General features: G+C 48.3%; 2 protein-coding genes across 4 annotated transcripts in view; one reads left to right on the top strand and one right to left on the bottom strand.

Moving 5' to 3' along the window:
* Window positions 1-4,524, top strand: part of ETNK2 (ethanolamine kinase 2) — a 30,278-nt gene extending 25,754 nt beyond the window's left edge. For both annotated transcript variants that reach the window (XM_036758312.1, XM_036758313.1), the window contains exons 7-8: window positions 360-433; window positions 3,128-4,524. In XM_036758312.1, the coding sequence (XP_036614207.1) occupies window positions 360-433; window positions 3,128-3,200 (147 nt within the window). In that variant the 3' untranslated portion in view covers window positions 3,201-4,524. The remainder of the gene's footprint in view (window positions 1-359; window positions 434-3,127) is intronic.
* Window positions 4,525-10,433: 5,909 nt separating this feature from the next.
* Window positions 10,434-18,707, bottom strand: part of SOX13 (SRY-box transcription factor 13) — a 76,107-nt gene continuing 67,833 nt past the window's right edge. For both annotated transcript variants that reach the window (XM_036757786.1, XM_036757787.1), the window contains exons 9-14: window positions 18,236-18,398; window positions 17,500-17,609; window positions 16,943-17,039; window positions 16,091-16,234; window positions 14,877-15,093; window positions 10,434-12,830 (exon numbers count right to left, since the gene is read on the bottom strand). In XM_036757786.1, the coding sequence (XP_036613681.1) occupies window positions 12,554-12,830; window positions 14,877-15,093; window positions 16,091-16,234; window positions 16,943-17,039; window positions 17,500-17,609; window positions 18,236-18,398 (1,008 nt within the window). In that variant the 3' untranslated portion in view covers window positions 10,434-12,553. The remainder of the gene's footprint in view (window positions 12,831-14,876; window positions 15,094-16,090; window positions 16,235-16,942; window positions 17,040-17,499; window positions 17,610-18,235; window positions 18,399-18,707) is intronic.

Genomic DNA, 18,707 nt, shown 5'->3' with positions numbered 1-18,707 from the left:
AGACTCTGTCCCCATGGGATCACAGGATTTAGAACTGGAAAGGACCTTTGAAATTTTATCCAATAATTTTATAAATGAGAACTTAGATGGAGCAAAGTGAAATGACTTATCAAATAAATAGCAGTGCTAGGATTTGAATCCAGATCCTGTGACCCTAAATTCACTATCTTTCCATTACACAGTCCTACCTGTTATCAGGAGGATTTACTAGGTCTATGCTGGAAAGACCTCAGAGCCCAAACTGCTTCTCCCAGTCTATGAGTCAGCCTTTGGTGCTTGTCTTCGGTTCTAAAAGGGGGGTAATGGGAGGGGGGTAGGGAGGGGAGGAACCCCTCTGACCCTCTCTGCTCCTTTCCCAGGCCTCTCACTTCTTCTGGGCATTCTGGGCTCTCATCCAGAACCAGTTCTCTACCATTGACTTTGACTTCCTCAGGTGAGTGGGCAGGGAACAAAAAGAGGTGGGGAGGAAGAAAGATGAGACTAGAGGGTGAGTAGGAGGGAAAGTCCCCTGGCCCAGGAGGGGTTGAACTGAGGGTCACCCATCCAGGAAGAGGTGACTAATGGGGCAACTACTTCCCATCCTGACCCTTACCTGTCCAAATCTTTGACCTTTATTCCCCCATTTTAAAAATAAGCTTGCCCTTCTGCTCTGGGAAAACCTTAGGAGAGTGAGACAATTTAATCGCAACAATACTGACCTCTCTAAAATCCGCTGCTCCCCCCTCCTCTTCAGCCCCAATGTTCTTAAGAACCACATAAGTCCTGGCAGGGAGCTCCCTGGCCAGCTCCCAAGCTAGTGAACAGAACTCTAGCATGGCAGCATTTCAGAGCTTGAGGGAACTTGACTGATTATGAAAGATCCTGGGGAAACTGAGGGAAACCTGAGGAGAGGGGAGTGACTTACCTAGATCGCGCAATTAGCAAATAGTAGAGCCGAGATTCAAACCCAAGTAAGTGACTTCAGATCCAGGACATTTCTGTGCTGTTTCTTACAGAAGCTATTCATGGTCTTCTAATTCAATCCCAGGATTTAGCCCAGCTATCCTGAAACCTGGGCCATGTGCTTTCCCCATTGTATGGCAGTGCCTCCTTGTAATGAGACCGGGAACCCTGCCTTAGCCCTCGAAGCTCTAGGGGTTGTAGAATGGGGGTTGACAGTCCCCGAGCTGCCATTCGCCAGCTTTGTGTCCTTGGCTAAGTCACGTCACAAACTTGTAGATTTAGAGCTGAAAAGGGGGCATTAGAGGATGTTAACCCAACCCCTCATCTTACAGATGAGAACACTGAGGCCCATGGAGATCATGGCTTACCCAGGTGGTAGCAGCAGGGAGAGAAAATCTGAACCCCGGTTCTCTCTCCTCCGTATCATGTGTTCCCTTGATCTCTCGGGCCTCGGTTCTCTGACTGGTAAACAAACAAGGATGTGTCGGATGATCTCTAAAGGTCCTTTCTGGATCTATCATTCCCGGGTCGATCTGAACATTAACTCAAGTACACCCCAGCGCTCACATCAGCCTCCATCCTCTGCCCCGTGGTGAGGTTCAGAGGCAGGGTTTCCTCTGCCCTCTTCCTATATTTCCTCCCAGCCCTGCCCATCCTTGGTTTGTGATGTAGGGAAGGAGGAGGAAATGCTACCAGGACCCAGAGTACGGCTAGGCAGGCTAGACAACCCCCAAAGGAACAGTGCTCCAGGGAGATTGGGGGGAAAGTGGAACTCTTTTTAAGAGAACCTCTTTTATATATGCATACATATGTACATATTCATATACACACATACGTACTGTGGGAAGGTACCTACCCACATATATACACATGCATGTATATATAAATATACACACATGTGTGTACATGCATGTGTATATGTACATGTGTGTATATATGTATCTATCTCAGGTGGCTCAGTGCATAGAGCGCCAGGAAAAATCATCTTCCTGAGTTCAAATCTGGCCTTGGGTACTTACTAGTTGTGTGACCCTGGGCAAGTCACTTCACCCTGTTTGCCTCAGCTTCCTCATCTGTAAAATGAGCTGGAGAAGGAAATGGCAAAACACTCTATTATCTTTGCCAAGGAAACCCCAAATGGGGTCATGAAGAATCAGACATGACTGAAAAATGACAAAATAGAATATGTGTATGTGTGTATATATATCACCCTATCTATATATCTCACTATCTTAATGCTTAATAATTCTGCTCTGGGTGTCCCAGAGATGTATGTTCTCATGTAAGTCAACTTGAGTATGTTAGTAAAATCTGGGGGGTATGTGTGTGTGTGGTGGTTCCAAGTATTCTTTGGGCAGCACACACAAGGGGGCGCCATTTTCCAACCTTGATCAGTCTCTGGTCCCAGCCACATAACTTCCACTTGCCGCAAGACCACTAATTTATGTAGCTATGGAGCTCAGTCCTCACAGAGAGCAAGTGACTTGCCTAGGGTCCCACAAGAAGCCTGTGTCGGAGGCAGGATTTGAACCCAGAGCCTCTGAACCTCAAGCCAGAGCTCCTAGGGCTTCCAGGGGCTTCTCTGAAAGGGGTATTGAGAAGGGAAAGACTGGCAGCTTCACTGAGACTTATTTTTATTGCTCTCGGAAAAACATACATTGCCCTCCTGACCCACGCAGGGCTTACTCCATGAACCTAGGGATCATGTGTTTTAGAGTTTATAAAATTCTTTTTTCACAACCCCAAGAGGGAGGTCGTGCTTGCGTTATTATTTCACATTGTATACATGAGGAAACTGAGGATCACATGAAATTATTTGCCCAAGTATTTGCATCCCCTAGGACTTATTTATGTACCCAGGACTTAGGAAAGTGCTTGACATGTAGTAAGCATTTAATAAATGCTTTAATTAACTAGTAAATGTCAGAGTTGGAATTCCAACCCTCCTTCCACTGATCCCAAGGCCAGAGTTCTTAAGACTGTGCTAAGCTACCTGACACCTTCCCTAGGCTTACCCTGCCTCGCAGTGCTAAGCCACAGATTGGAGCTGGTGATTGTAAAATGATGCTGTTTTAATCAGACCTCTGATAATGGAGGAATGTCCATGGTAACATGAGGACCAACGATTCCAGGATCCCCTTGACTCCCTCCCTGATACCGGCCCCTGCTCCCTGTCTCCTGGCAGATACGCGGTGATCAGATTCAACCAATACTTCAAGGTGAAGCCTCAGGTGTCGGCCTTGGAGATGCCAAAGTGACCGGCCTCCTGCCCTGTCCGCCCAGCCAGACCTGCTCTCCTCAGGGCCCCTGCTTGGCTCTGGGGCCCATGCCTAAAGGGCCAGAGCAAGAGAGGGATGCAGGTGGGGTCTCTCTGGTGGGGCAGTGGAGAAGCTCATGCCCTGTGCCACCAGCCCCAAATTAAAGCCGCCGTAGACCTCGCTCCCCCCTGTCTGGCTTCAGCCTCTGGGGCTGATGGGACCAGCTCAGGGTACCCTTCCCCTTCACCCTCCCTTTCCCAAACTTTGGCAGGGGGGAGGGGAGTGCCTGTAGAGTACCAGGGATGACCAACCTTCTAGGACAGGGACCAAGACAACCAATGGGAACCAGTGGGAAGCCCAGGAACCCTCCAAATATCACCCTACCCTCATCCCTCTTTGCCATCAGGGGTGCCTTATTTATGTATTGGACCCTGCTCAGCTTGGGTGGAGTGTAGAAAGACTCCTTTCTACTCCAATGCCCATAGATTCTCTAACCCACCCCTCCCACTCCCCTATTTTTCCCAAGCAGAAAGTGATGAACTACCTTTCCAGCAACTAACCACACCCCAACACACCATGTGTATGGGTATATATAGCTTGGATCAGGGGATCCCAGCTTAGGAATGCCCACCCCCATCAGCAGCCTTATCAGATTCCCTGGCATTGCTCCCATTCCTACTTTCTCCAGACCCAATTACTGGCTCCTAATTTCACCCCACATCCAACCCAGTTTCACTATTCCCCACTCAGGTCCTGGGGTCTATGTTCTCTACCCTTTGGCCAGCTTCTGCTGCCTCAAGAAGTCCTAGTGACTAGAGCGCTATCGTCACACTTGGGATTGCCTGGGGGAATTATGGGGTGCTGTTAGCCAAAGCTAGGTCAATGTGTCTCACTGACCTTGATCCTCCCACCCACAGCCCTCTCCCCCCCAAGATGCCTACCTAACCTTGTGTTTCTGTTGCATACACTGGACCTGAATTAGAGGACCCTCTCACTCTGAGGGTCAATCCTGGGCAGCAGGGAGAGAGGGGATATATCCTAAGAAGCAGAGGCCCCAGGAGAGTCAGGGAATAGGTGGGCCCCCTGGTTAGGATTTGGCCTGGACATAGGTAGGGGATGTCCTGACCTTCTGAGTTCCTTCGCCAACCACCACTCGCCCTTAGACATCAATTAAATCTCTCCCCAGCCTCCTTCCTGACACCAGGGCTTCTGGGAGGAGGGGGGACCCTTCTCAGCTCTGGCACATGAAACAAACTTTGAGATTGAAATTATTGTGGTTTTGTTCTCCATTAAAATGGCCGCTTCTGGTTTCTGGTGCTGCTCACTCTTGGTCTGAGGGGTCTTTCTGTTGGCATGGTTAGTTTGGGTCAGAGTTGTTGGGCTACCAACTCAACTCCCCTTTGGGTGGAGAGGGGAACACTGAGGGGTACTGTCTGGGGAACTGTGGGTGCTGGTAGAGGTCATGGCTCATCTGTGCTGAGCCCAGCCATCAGATGCAGAGTCAAGCCAAGCCCTTAGAGGACTAGTCTAATGGCTTATCCCACTCTATAATGCTGAGCCATAGAATGGATTGTCTCATTTGGCAAGGCTGGCTGCCATCAATACTTCAAGTGAATTTGGTTAAATCTTTAGTGGGGGAGGGGGAAGCCAGGCTTGGTCCTGAGACCCAGGTACATGATTAAAAATCTCAGAGCTAGAAGGACCTGGGAGATCATTCTGTCCAGTGGTTCTCAAAGGGCACAAGAGTGTGCTTGGATTATGTGTGTCAGGAATTGCACACACATACATGAGTCTCCTGTAAAGTGTTCCAATCACTTGTAGTAAAAACTAATAATGGCCACGAACACAAAAAGTGTGAGAACCATTAGTCTAACTGACACGTGAGGAGTAACCTGCTCTATGGTATTATTGGCAAGTGGTCACTCAACTTTTTGCTCGAAGACTTCTTGTAACGGGAAACCTGCTGCCTTCCGAGGCGGCCATTTCTGCTCTTGGCTATCCGAGAGAGCATTCCAAACTTCTGAGAGTCTGGAAATTTTTTCCTTACATGGAGTAAAATTCTGCCTCTCCACAACTTTCACTGATTATACCCAGTTTTATCTTCTGAGGCCAAGCAGAACTACTGTGATCCCTCTGACAGAACAGCCCTTCCAGTGAAGATGACCATTGTGTTTTTCCCTAGGTCACAGCCTTTGTTTCTTCTTAAGATGCTTGTAGAGCAGGATCTCAAAGCCTTCAACCACCCTTCTCTAATCCTCTTGAGCATTTCAGTGTCTTTCCTGAAAGGCTATTGACCTTCCACCAGGAAGAAAAGGGGTTCCTCCTGCAGCAGCAGAAATTGAGGTGAGACATCTGGTGGCACTTCCAGCCTGGCAGGGGGATGAAGCTGTTGAGATGGGCAGTAGGGGATGGTGGTGGTTGCTCTGTCTCCTTTCTTGGAAGTGGTTCAGTTCCTCCTAATTCTGCCTGGTGACAAGGAGACGGACAGATGACCTCTGGATGGCCCTTCTGGCCCTGGAGTCCAGCCATCACTTTTTCTAGATATTCAGCTCCTCCTCCCTGAGGCCAAGCAGATAGAAGAGCAGTAACTTAGAAGCTAATGCAGGGGGCAGGGAGAAGCCTTCTCTCTGGATGGCTCCCTTCCTGCTGCGTTCTGGCCACCCTCCTCCACTGATGCTGCCCTCGCAGCCAAGAGGAGCTGCTTCTAGGACACCAGGAAGGTGCCCGTTCCCCCCACCCCTTCCCCCAGGCAGCAGCAGCCACCTGTCTGGTGGACTCTGATTGTTTGGCTTCTTCGTGTAAAAATACCAGGAGCACCATGGCAACTGCTGGTGACGTCACCCAGCAGCTGGGGCCTTCTTAAAGGTCACAGTGATTGGGGAGCAGCAGGACTCCAGTTCCCAAAAGGCAGCATTTCCTGATATGAGTCCCAGCACTGAGGTCAAATAGATGCTTGTAGGGTCCATCAGGGACTGAGATGAGCACTGAGGTGGTGCCAGAAACTCCCAATCCCTTACTTAGCCTGGCTGGGCCTTCCCCAGAACCAGTGGGTCAGATCCAAGCAGCCCATTAGTGGAGTGAGCATTGGCCTGGACATCCCTTTTCTCCAGGGCCTAGAAGCCATGCTGCCATCTCTGTTCCTACCAGGAGCCCACCTCCACACCCAGCCCCCTCTGGCCTCCCTCCAGCAGCTTTTCTTCCTGACTCCCAAGGGACTAACATACATTTCCAAGATAAGACAACATGGAGCGAGGGTTTGTGCTAGCAGCTAAGGCAAGTTTTCTCAGGATCGCCCATCAAGAGCCAAATAACTGTCACCCCGGCAATGAAGGAGTTAACCATTTATATAACCTGATGGACACCATTCCACTTCCTCCTTTGAGAAGGGAAAAAAAAAAAAACATTCCCAAAATCGGCCTAGGAATCTGGCACGTCCCAGGATGAGAGCACCCACTGGAGATGGAATGGATCTAACTCAGCCAGTCTTAGCATCCTCATACCCTTTCATTCTATATCTCTCCCCTGCCCCCGTCCCCCCATGGTTCCTCCTTCCAAATGAACCACATCCAGGTATAACATCTAGCATTTATACAGGAGCTCTTGAAAACTTGTAAAACGCTTTGAAAATATTATCACGACCACCCTGAGAGAGGTAGAAGCTATTACTATGCCCATTTACAGATGGTGAAACTGAGGCATTCAGCAGTTAAGTGACTTCTTAGAATCACACAATGTCTGTCTGAGCTCTATTCAATGCACTGCCTAGCTGGTTCTGGCTCCACTCAGCCACCCAAGTCCAAGCTCTGATTATAGCCCAAATATAGGAGGAACCCAAGGAGAAGGAAATGAGTTATCCATTGCTACTCTCTCTGGCTGGGATCCATGACTGAATTCCAACAGCCTTCCATCTCCCACCTCCCTCCATTCAGGGAGCCCGGGGGGGGGGGGGGGGTGAGTGAGAGGGGTGTGGGCAGTGGCAAAGGGCTCTTCTGTGGAGTAATTGTACTAAAGCATTTAGGGTCATTGTTTCCATGAGGGCACACCTGGGACTGAGCTAAAAGCTCTGCCCTCCCACAAGTTACTTGAATTTTAATAGGATTCAGTCCAAATAGTTATGGCCCCATTTGTACAACATTCCTACCTAAGGCTGTGGTGGGGTCAAGGTGAATCATTCCCCAGCAGGCCTCTGGCAAGCTCACTCCTTAACAAGGAGAGGCCAAAACAAGGGCTCAAGTCCAGGTGAGCCTTGACAAATGAGCCCTGCCAGACCCCTCCCTCTCACCGTTTAGGGGACAGCTTCTCCTTACCTGGAATCCATTCTCACATCTCTAAGGCAGAGTAAGCATGTGTAAAGAGGAACATGGGACCCAAGAAGCTATAGAAAGGTGAGGCATATGAATTAGCCTCCCACACCCAGGGCTCCAGGCCCATCTAAAGGAATGACCTTGTGTCAAACGGAGGCAAGTTTGGCATAGCACAGGGGCTGGGGTCAATTTGAGAGGCTGGACCGGGAGCGGATCGAAGCAGGGCCCCGGTGGCAGTGATCTTCTGGGAGCAGAGGAAACAGAATATAAAGCAGCTACCGGCTCTGGGTCAGAGACCAGAGTCAGCAGCCAGCTTAATGGTTGATGGATGGATAGACCCAGATCCAAGCAGCAATTTCTCATTAGGGCACCAGAGGGCAGAAATCACAGCTGTCGATTCTCTTTCGATTTCCCTGGTCAAGGAAGCTGACTTCAACCTTGTGTGCTGCCCAGGCTCAGGGCCACCCAGGGCCACAAGTCAAGCAGCGAACCAAAGGAGGGGCATTAGACTGGCCATCCCCTTGCCTCCAACAGGCAACCACAGTTTGCAAAGGTGGTCAAGACCTTGGAGAACATCCAGGCCAACCCAGTCATTTTACAGAAACTGCCTCAGAGGGAAGAGCACGCTGCCCACGATCACACGGTGGGTGGTAAAGCCGGGACTCAAGACATGGTTTCTCACTCTTTCCCCAACCGCATCCCCTCCCCCCAGTTCCTTAACGCAGGAACCGACTTCTTGGTGATATAATTTTAGAACCTAGAAGGGAATTTAAAGGCCATAGCCTCCCACCCAGAATAGGCTCCTGCCCTTTATATTCCTGGCAAATGTAGTCACTATGTGAACACTTTCAGTGATGGAGAGCTCACTACCTAATGTGACTGACTGTTCCATTGTTGGGACAGCTGTTAGGAACTGTTCCTTGTATTGAACTGAAACCCTGTCTCCCTGTAACTTCCACCCCTTGAGTCCTGGTTCTTTCTCCCTCTGCTTCCTGTCTGAAGACAGTACCCATTCTCCTGGAGTAGCCAGGCAGCACAGTGGAAAGTGTACCCGGCCTGGAGTCAGGGAGACGCAAGTTCAAATCCAGCCTCAGACCTTCCTAGCTGTGTGACCCTGGGCAAGTCACTTAACCCTGCTTGCCTCAGTTTTCTCATCTGTAAAAAAGAGCTAGAAGGAAGTTACAAACTACACCAGTATCTTCAAGAAAACCACAAATTTCGTCACTGAAAGGAGGTCATGACTGAAATGACTCAGCAACAACTCACGCTATCCAAGTCTTCTCTTTCCCGAGCTAAACATCCCTAGCTCTTTCAAACAGTTCCCATTATAACACGATTCCTAGATGCTTCCACCTAGCCCTGGATGTGCTGGTTCATCAACGTCTCTCTTCAAATGTGGCGCTCAGAACGGAATACAAAATTCCAGCTGTGGAGAGGACAATGAGATGATTACTTCCTCAGTTCTGGACTCGTTCTTTCTTAATGAAGCCAAGATCATATTGGTTTTTCTGGCTGCCACATCATACTGTTGGCTCGTATTCAGTTTGCTATCAATTAATTCCCTAGGCTTTTTTTATACCGTTAAGCCAATTATGCCCCACCTCTATTTGTATAGTTTGGGTGTTTTTTTTTTTAAACCACAGTGCCCTAATCATATTATAGAGGAAAGCATTGATTCACAGAATTAGAATCCAGCCTCCTGGTCACTTGATAGGTAAGGAAACTGAAGCTCAGAGATTGAGTGATTTGCTGAGGGACACGCAGCTAGGAAGTGTGTGAGCTAAGATTTGAACTTGGGTCTTACTGATTCCATGTCCAGCATCCTGTCCAATAGTACTTGGTCTCTCAGGTTTCAAGAGATCTCAGTTCAAATGCTGCTTATGTGACTATGGGGAAGTTATTATTTTCTCTGAGCCTTGTTGGCTCATCTGTAAAATGGGTGACAGTGCTTGTATTACATATCTAAAGAAGGAAAGTGTTTTATAAACTTTCAGATACTATAGAAATATAAATGATCCCAGTTAAATTTCATCTTGTTTCATTCTATTCTTCTAGGCTATCAATATCTTTTTTAAAAAAAATGCTGATTCTGCTGTACAGTATATGAATAATCCCTTCCAGTTCAGGTCATCTGAAAATTTGATAAATATGCCATATATGCTTTCATCTGAGTTAGTAATGATAATTTTGAACCAGAGGACTGGAGTGTAAAGCATTGTGGCACACACTAGAGACATCCCTCCAGGTAGACATTGATTCATTAATCCACGCTTTGCAGTTGTTCAACCAGCTATAAATCAACCCATCCAACCAACACCCTCCCACACTGTTTTGCCATTTTAACTGCAAGATTTCCATTCCTATCCAATGAGCATTAACTCTCAGTGGGCATAATCTTTCAGGTCCACATCAGAACATAAAAGTGTTAAGAGCAAAGAGAGACTTTAGAACTGATAGGGTCATCAACTTTAGGCTTGAGAAGGATTTTATAGGTAGGTAGTTGAATCTAAACTCTCCATTTTACAGATTAGGAAACTGAGACCTAGATAAATAACTTGACCTCAGCTACTATTTAGGAGTAGCAAGGCAGGGAATAGAACCCAGGTGTCCTGAATTTCAGCTTTTTTTTTCTTTTTTTGGCGAGGCAATTGGGGTTAAGTGCCTTGCCCAGGGTCATACACCTAGTAAATGTCAAGTGTCTGAGGTCTGATTTGAACTCAGGTCCTCCTCACTCCAGGGCTAGTGCTCTGAATATTTGCCTTTTCTTTATAGGAACTGGTTTTATTACACTAATCCTCTGAAGGCTCTTTAACTCGGTCACTACTAATCTTAAAATTCTGGTCAGTTGTCACCAGGTCACCCATGGTGCCTGGGTTTGGTTTCCCCAAAGATGACCCTCATTTTTCCCATTCCATCTCTGTGCCAGGGCAAGGATCCAAAATGTTCTCTTTTTATTGTGCCAACCGGAAAAAAAATCCCCAGATTGTAAACAGGTCAGGAGAAATATACAGGTTAAGTTGCTCATCATCATCTTATTAACAAAATAAAGCCCTATCTATGTTTACAGTTGTAAAAAAGGAATAACCCTGGAGAAAGATATGGGGGCTTAGGAAAGGGGCTGAGGTGGGGAATGGGGGTGGATGGGACAAAGGGTAGGCTTGGTTTCCACATCTGTCCCAGCTGGATTGAGTCCCCTCCTCCTGACCCCAGAGCTCTCTCCCTGCCCCCTCAGTGTTCCTCTCCAATGGGATGTGACTTTCTTGGGGGTGGAAATAAATAAATAAAATGAGAGACTGATCATGGGCAAAGTGAAGTCCCCCAGCCAAGGGGTGGGGTCAATGGCAAGGGGGTGGAGAGTGAGTGTGGAGAAAGGAATAGGGAAGGACTGTTGCCAAGGGAAAGAAGGGGAGGGAAAGGGCAGCAGAGGCTCCTCACCACCCGTCCCCCCCCCCCCCAAATAAACAAAGTGACTCACACACATACATACCCTTCCCTTCCCAGGCCAGCAGGGCCAGCCAGTTCTGGAAGCAGCCTTGGCCACCTTGGGCAATCTTTGATGCCCATCATTCCAAACTTGTCCAAACTGACCTTGTCTATCAGGCAGGGCTAGGACCAGATGACGCAGGTAGCCAGTCTTTCCCAGCACCTGCTTTTCTGGCCTCAGCCAGTTTCCCCAGATCCCAGCTTCCAGGGCACTGGAGAAGGTCCCATTTCCCTTCCCCCCACTCCCCTCTGCTGGGAACCAGGGTCTAAGTTGGGCAGTCGAGGGCTAGGGGGCTGGGTAGCCCCTTGGAGAGGCTGCGTTCTCATGCATCTCAGAGCTAAAAATGGCTCCGTGGGAATTGACTGGCAGTCAGTGAACAGGAGAGGGAGGAGGTCAGGGTGGCTGACAGCTCCAAACACTGAGACCCAAAGACACACAGAGATGTCCAGACACTGAGGGTGGCTCCAGAAGGGTCGGGGCATCCTGCCAGGGAGGAGCGAATCGATAAGGAAACAGAGACCCAGGACAGAGACAGAAACACAAAAAAAAGAAAGAGAACCTGAGACCCACAGAGAGCTACAGAAAGGCAAAGAGTCTAATGATGCTCACTGACAGAGATATCCAGAGTCAGAGAAGGAGAGGCATAGAAATAAGCCTCCCCTCAGGAATCCTGAGACACAGGAATCCCCCAGAATGGGGACACACGGGCCACATGCGCACACGCACACCCTCCCACACACACTAACACACCCACACAGATACACATGCAGGCTGGACAAACCAAGACAGAGACAGTCCAGCGCGGAGGAAAGAGAGGATGAGAACGTGAAGGGGAAAGACAGACGGATGAGAGACTCTCATGCACAGCCGTGGGCTCATTCACACCAAGCAGACATAGACCCTGGGAAAAGACCCATGAGCGGAGGGAAAGAAAGCCCTGCAGGAAGTTGAGTAAAATGAATGAGGAGGTATGCTACCCCAAACATGGGGCGTGAATAGAGTGGAGGGTGGGGAGTGGATGGATAAAATGGACACGCAAAACATACACCACCCTCCCGGCAGATCAAGGGAGATGAGAAAATAGAGTATGGGGGAGGGGGTTGCAGCAACCGGAATCCCAGACAGGGAGGGAGTAGAGGGTGCTAGTCATACAATAACCTCCTAGATGCGAGTATCAGGGGACTTGTGGCATCACTTGGTTGTTGATAGGAAGCTGGGTCAGACTATGGAGCTCCCCTTTTCTAGGAACTCAGGTGCCCCCCTGTTTTCCTAAAGTCCACACTGACCCATTGGCTCTGAAGCGCCCCAAGAGAGGATGCCTACTTCCAGGCCAAACATCCTGGGGTAGGATTCAACCTTTCCTGATCCCATTTCCCCTGCATAGATATATGTACATATGCACAGCTGTGCCCATCTCCTGGACACATCCCTGTCAAGGTACCTACACAGTCCAAGTCTGCTGGTGGTGCCTGATAGGGTCAGGGGACAAGCCCTTGTTAGCCTCCTCCCTCCCCCTTTAAAGATATGCCTGGGAGGAGTGAGGGGCATGACCCCCTGAGCCCAGTTCAGTCTGTAAGCACCACCAACTCTCCATCACTCTTCTCCTCAACTTCGGAATCTTCTTCCTCACTGTACCGGAACATCTCCCCATCGGCTACAGAGTGCCCGTCCTCAGCTCCCTCATTCTCCTCCTTAAGGCTTCGGGTGTTGACAATGATAGGCATGCTGGGGTCCAGGCTCCGGGGCACATAGTGCTCCAGAAGGGGCTGTGCCAGTGGTATTCCGGGTGCTCTGGGGTACAGGACATCTGGGGAGCTCATTTGCATCTGATTGCCTGGTGGGCTGAGGAGCAGGAGGAAAAATGGGGGGTGTTAGTACTGCTCCCCAAAACTGCACAGATATACCCTCATTTCCCTACCCTCAATCCCCGTCCCAGTGCTGTGGTCTCTCCCAGATCCTATAGAGCTGGGGGAACCAAAAACATCGGAGAGATGTATCCCTCCAATTCCATGATGCTTACTGAGGAGGGGAAATGGGATGTAGGACAAGGGCCTAGACATGAATGTATATGTTGGCACTTCTCCCTCCACCCTCACCCCCGACTATACACATTCTATAGGATCAGAAATCTAGCTCTGAAAGGGTCCTTGGAGGTCATCCAGTCCAACCCCTTTGGTTTCAATCAGGAAACAGTCCAAGGAAACTAAATCACTTGCCCAGTCATACAGGTAGGAAAGCATTAAAGGCAGGATTGAAGCCACCTCCTCTGATTTCAAAAGCGCCGTTCTTTTTATTATACCATGGATTCCTATGTAAGACTCAAGATTTCTAAGCCCACTACTGCCTGATCTTTTGAATAGCCAAACCTAAGAGCAGTCGTATGTGAACAGGAAGAGGAGGGCTGGCTACATAGGTACTCATGTGCTTACTTCTATGGAATCATACATTTACGGGGCTACCACACTTTTATATCATATTTATATTCTCCAAGAGTTGTGTATGAATCCATTTTAAAAGTCAAATAAGATTTTAGATGTGCTAAAAGCATTTGTATTGAAAGGAACCATAGTGAGAAATCCTTTGTAAAAGGAAGACTCTATAAGGAACACCATCACCCCAAAGGAATATTGTTTGGTAAATCAATATTCTTGCATTTGATCCTGCTCCGGGGGACGTGGCCACACACAGTCAGTCCCTGGGTATCTGCCACATTCCCGTATGATAATGTACAGTCAGACAGAAAGGCAAATGATGTAATCAGGTGATAGTTACCCATGCACTATCATCCATACTCACAGTGACATCTGTACAGTCACAGATGAGCAGGGGTCTGCTGGAGCCAGTTCAAACTGGCTCTTAGCTCTCAAGAGCCAATGGTTAAATTTTCAGTGTATTTACACCTCAGAAATCAACAAATTCTGCAAATGAGGGCTCAATTTAGTGTTTTGTGGACTGTATATAATTGGAAATAATGGAGGAACTGTTAATGTAGATTAAATTTTAAAATGTGTCATGCATATTTTTTGGGGCGGGGCAGGGAAGCCAGTTATTAAACATTTACCAGCACATGTCAGATGTAGTTGCATATAACATGACATGGTGGAAAAGAGGTGGACAGGAATCTTGAAGGTCACCTAGACCAACCCCGTCATTTGACATATTTTTTGTAAATAGTTTTTATTTTTTCAATTATGTGAAGATAGTTTTCAACATTCATTTTTAATAAGCCTTTGAGTTCCAAATTTTTCCCCCTTTCTAAGACAGCAAGCAATCTGATATAGGTTATACATGTGCAATCATGGAAACATATTTCCACATTAGTCATGTTGTGAAAGAAGAAACAGAACAAAAGGGAAAAGCCACAAAAAACAAAAAAAAGTGAAAATAATATGCTTCGATGTGCATTCAGACTCCATAGTTCTTTCTCTAGATGGGGATGGCATTTTCCATCATGAGTCTTTTGGAATCGTCTTGGATCATTGCATGCTGAGAAGGGCTAAATCGATCACACCAACCCGTTCATTTTACAAATGAGGAAACTGAGACCTAGTTTCCTGGCTCTGGAGTAAGAGGATCTGGGTTTGAATCCTCATTCTTCATTTTATAACCTGTGTGATCCTGGGCAAGTTACTTCCTCTCTCCGGGCCTCAGTTTATCCAAGTGCAAAATTAGGAGAATGGACTAGATGATCCTGAAGGTTTCTTTTAGCTAGGACCCTGATGATGAATGATTCTTTTAGGTTGAAGTCTATGGGCCAGTGTAGAATTCCCCAATCACCCCTCCCTGTTTACACCTGCTCAGACCCGGAAGACCTGATAATCTCATTCTCCTCTTTCCTGGACGGCCCAGGTGGCCAAAGAAAGGAAGGGAGTAGAGGGAAGAGCTCACGGGATCACGTAATTCTGCCTCGCGTCCTGGCGCCGGTTCCTCATCAGAGCCTTGTACTCCCCTACTCGTAGTCGCTTGCCCTCCACGATGCATGTGCGCTTGGGCCGAGGCTTATATTTATAGTCAGGATACTTCTCTAGGTGCTGGCGACTCAGCCGCGCCTGTTCCTCGTAGTACGGCTGCTTCTCCTGGTTTGTCATGGATTTCCAGCGGGAGCCTAGAACCCAGATCCTGCTATCAGTCCCAGCAGCCCGATCCAAGCCCAACCCTGACCCCACCCTCCTACCCCATCCCTACACCCCCACTGCAGGTGGGTAGAGTCCAATGGTGGGGGCCGGGGCAGCTAGGTGGTACAGTGGATAGACTGTGGGGCCTGGGGTCAGGAAGACTCAACTTCCTGAGTTCAAATCTGGCCTCAGACATTTACTAGCTGTGTGACCCTGGGCAAATCACTTAACTCTGTTTGCCTCAGTTTCCATGTCTGTGAAAGAGAGAAGGAAATAGCAAATCACTCCAGTATCTTTGCTAAAAAAACCCCAAATGAGGTCACAGAGAGTCGGACGTGACTGAACAACAGCAACGTGGCCCAGCGATGGACTTCCACAGTTGTACTGGATTCTCTGAACAGAGGTGGTAAGAGGTGCCAGCTAGAAGGGCTGGTGCCCACCACATCACAAACAGAGCTGAAACCTCATCAATAAAGCTCATATATGCAAATGAGCACATCCACACAAAGACTGATCTGGGCAAGGGCAGGTCACGTCAGCCTCGACGTACAGGACAGCAGCACTGTCTCCCGGGATACCCAGGGTGCCCATCCATGAATGCTGTTGGTAGTTAAGGTTTAGGTGGGTGCTGTTTTTCTTCTCATTTTATGGATAAGGAAACTGAGGCTTGAGAGGTGAAGCAGGGTTCTACTGTTGAGTGAGGTCTGAGGCTGGATTTGAACACAGCACTTTCTGAGTCCAACTCCAGCGCTCTCTATCCACTTGCCATCTACCCCTGCCTCGTTTGGGCAAGTGAATACACTCTCATACGCTCTGCCAGATCCCATTAGAGTAAACAGATCCCCTTCTGAAGTGAGATATACCTAGGTCAGGCCCTCAAATTTGGTGCATCCAGCAAGCAACATAACTAAGGAAGGGTAACCAGATAGGAAACCAAAGGAAGCCCATGCCCCACCAGGCACTCCCCATCCCCTTTGGTTTGCTCACCAAGAATCTTGCTGATACTGGAGTTATGCATATCAGGACAGGCCTGGAGGATCTTTCGCCGTTCATCCTTGGCCCACACCATGAAGGCATTCATGGGCCTCTTAATGTGATTGTTGTTCCGGGACTCGGGGAAGTGTCGGGAGCCTAGTAGGGGGTGAGGTGGGTCAGAAACAAGAGTCAGTATACCTTCGTACACATGGTGGGGGGTGGGGGAGAAGATGGAGGGAGGGGAAGGGGAATGGACTGCTTGAGGAGGAAGTGGTTTCCCTGTCACTGGAGGACTTTTGAGTGCAGATTAGAGTTGCCTAGTCAGAGATATTGGAGAGGGAATATTCCCATTCAGGAAGGGTTGGTCCAACTTCCAAAGTGCATATTTCTAACGGGGCCCCTTGCCTCTTCCTTTTAACTAAGTCATTTTGGGGAGACAGGCTCCCCACCCTCATCTACCCCAAGACCAGGTCTCTGGCCATGGGGAAGATCAATAGAAACTCAAAAGACTCTTGAGATTTCGGTCTTTAAGAGCTCCAAGCATGGCAATATGGGAGGAGAGGTGAAAAGGAATAGACACAGTGAATCAAAAATGATAGGGATGGAGAGGACCCACACAAATGTTGTTAAGATCTACAGACATCAGAGACAGAGGGGAGAACATGGAGATGACAGAAAAGGAGAGAAACAAAGAAATTGCCAGCAGATTGGCAGAGGCAACAGAGACAGCAGAGATACAAAGATGGCGCCATTCCCAGAGCCACCCTCTGCTGCCTTTACAACCCAGGCCTCATCTGGGGACTCCACTAGGAAATGAGTAGGGATGAAAACTCCCCGATCCCCTGGTAACCTGGGGGACCATACCATCCATATCACAGCTCAGCATAGTCTCATCTAGCTGGTGCCCACAGCTCTCCTCCAGCCGATCCTTGGCTGGGGATGACTCCAGGTTGATGAGGTCCTAGGGATGCAGAGAGGGTATAGTGGGAGCATTGCCCAGCATTTCAGCAACTCCCCCACTACTTCCAACCCTTAAGACCCTGTCCCATTCCCTGACAGAACTTTTGCCTTCTTTTCTTGACTTCTTCCCAGGGAGAGAGAAAAGACCTGAGATTTTATTGGTATAGGGAACTCTCAGATCAGGAAACTACTTTGATCTTAACCATCAACCTCTCTGCAACTAATACTGTTGAGATTGCCCAAAGCAGAGAGAAGTTATATAACCTGTCCAAGGTCACCAATAAATGTAAGAGATGAAACCTGAACCCAGGTCTTCTGACTTTGAGGCCAGCTCTCTATATACTACATTACTCTGTTTTTCCTCCTAATTATCCTTTACTCTTCAAATTAAAATAGTCAAGTACCTGCACCCAGCTGATCCCTATGCTATTCTGTGTGCCCTGGGAGCCAGAAATCCTTACCTTCCTGTAAGAGGCATTAGGAGAGCTCTCAATGGGTCCGCTGTGGCCATGCAGCAGCTGCCGGGCATCCTGGATTGCTTTGGTGATGGCATCGCCCTCACCCAGAAAGCCTTCAGTGGGGGAGAAGAGAGAGGGAGAGCAGAGCTGAGATCAGCAAACATGGAACCTTCCCTCAGAGAAGCAAGCCTCTTTCATCAGCCTTTACCACATTCTCCTCTATGTAGTGTGGAAGTTCTCCCCTGCCAGGGGGGCATACAGGAATATCTGGGACTCTCCTGTCATGGGAAAGTGGTATCCTATGGAGAGGGTGGTCTGGAGGGCATGGAGACTCAGGGAATGTCAAGTCAATTTTGCAAGTTAAAAAATTGGAATCCAGAAAAAACGAAATGACTTGGTCAAGATCACACAATTACCATCACTAATCACTAAATATTATAATAAATATTATTAAATATCTAATAATAGGGAATGATTTATTATTAGATAATAACGGCTAATAAGAGTCTAGTAACAGCTAACATTTATACAGTGCTTATAAGGTTTCAAATCACTTTACACATTTTTATTACCATTGGATCCTCATAACAGTTGGCAGAGTTGGAACCAGACTTCAAATCTACTTCCTGCCAGGCCAGTGTACTTTCTCTTATGTTATCTTACTTTCAACCCCTGGGATATGGGAGGGATGAGAAGGTGGAGTGAATGAAGAGGTAGGGGTGTGAGGCAGACGGCATACCTAGGGGTAGGCTGGGTGGGCTGGCCTGGAGGTCCCGGGTAGGAGCCCCATGGTTGGCAGGGAGGGGACCACAGTTGCTTATCTTCAGGTTGGGGGAGCTGGAGGTGTTGGGCAGCTCCGGACCTTTGGGCTTGGCTGTCAAGTTCAGAGGCTGTGAAGATTCCTAGGGGAAACCGAGACAGAAACAGAGAGGAAGGAGGTGAATGATCCAGAGAAAGACAGAAATCTGACTAGGGGGAGACACCCTGGGGTCAAAAGGACAGATTCAGATACATAGAGGGCACCGAGTTACACAGAGACAGAGATGGATAGCACACGAGAGATAACATGTGTGTGCCTAAGGGTGGAGCTATCAGAAGAATGTGGACAATAAAGTTAAGGGATTCAGACATAAATGGATGGCCATAACTGATCGAATCTTCCCAGTTTTGTTCTTCTCCTTTCTTAACACTCTGCGTTCCCTCCCACACAC

The sequence above is a fragment of the Trichosurus vulpecula genome, chromosome 4, assembly GCF_011100635.1.
Source record: "Trichosurus vulpecula isolate mTriVul1 chromosome 4, mTriVul1.pri, whole genome shotgun sequence".
Classification (NCBI taxonomy): Eukaryota; Metazoa; Chordata; class Mammalia; order Diprotodontia; family Phalangeridae; genus Trichosurus; species Trichosurus vulpecula.
Note: the sequence above shows the minus strand (reverse complement) of the source record. Positions and strands in the feature narration are given on the sequence as shown.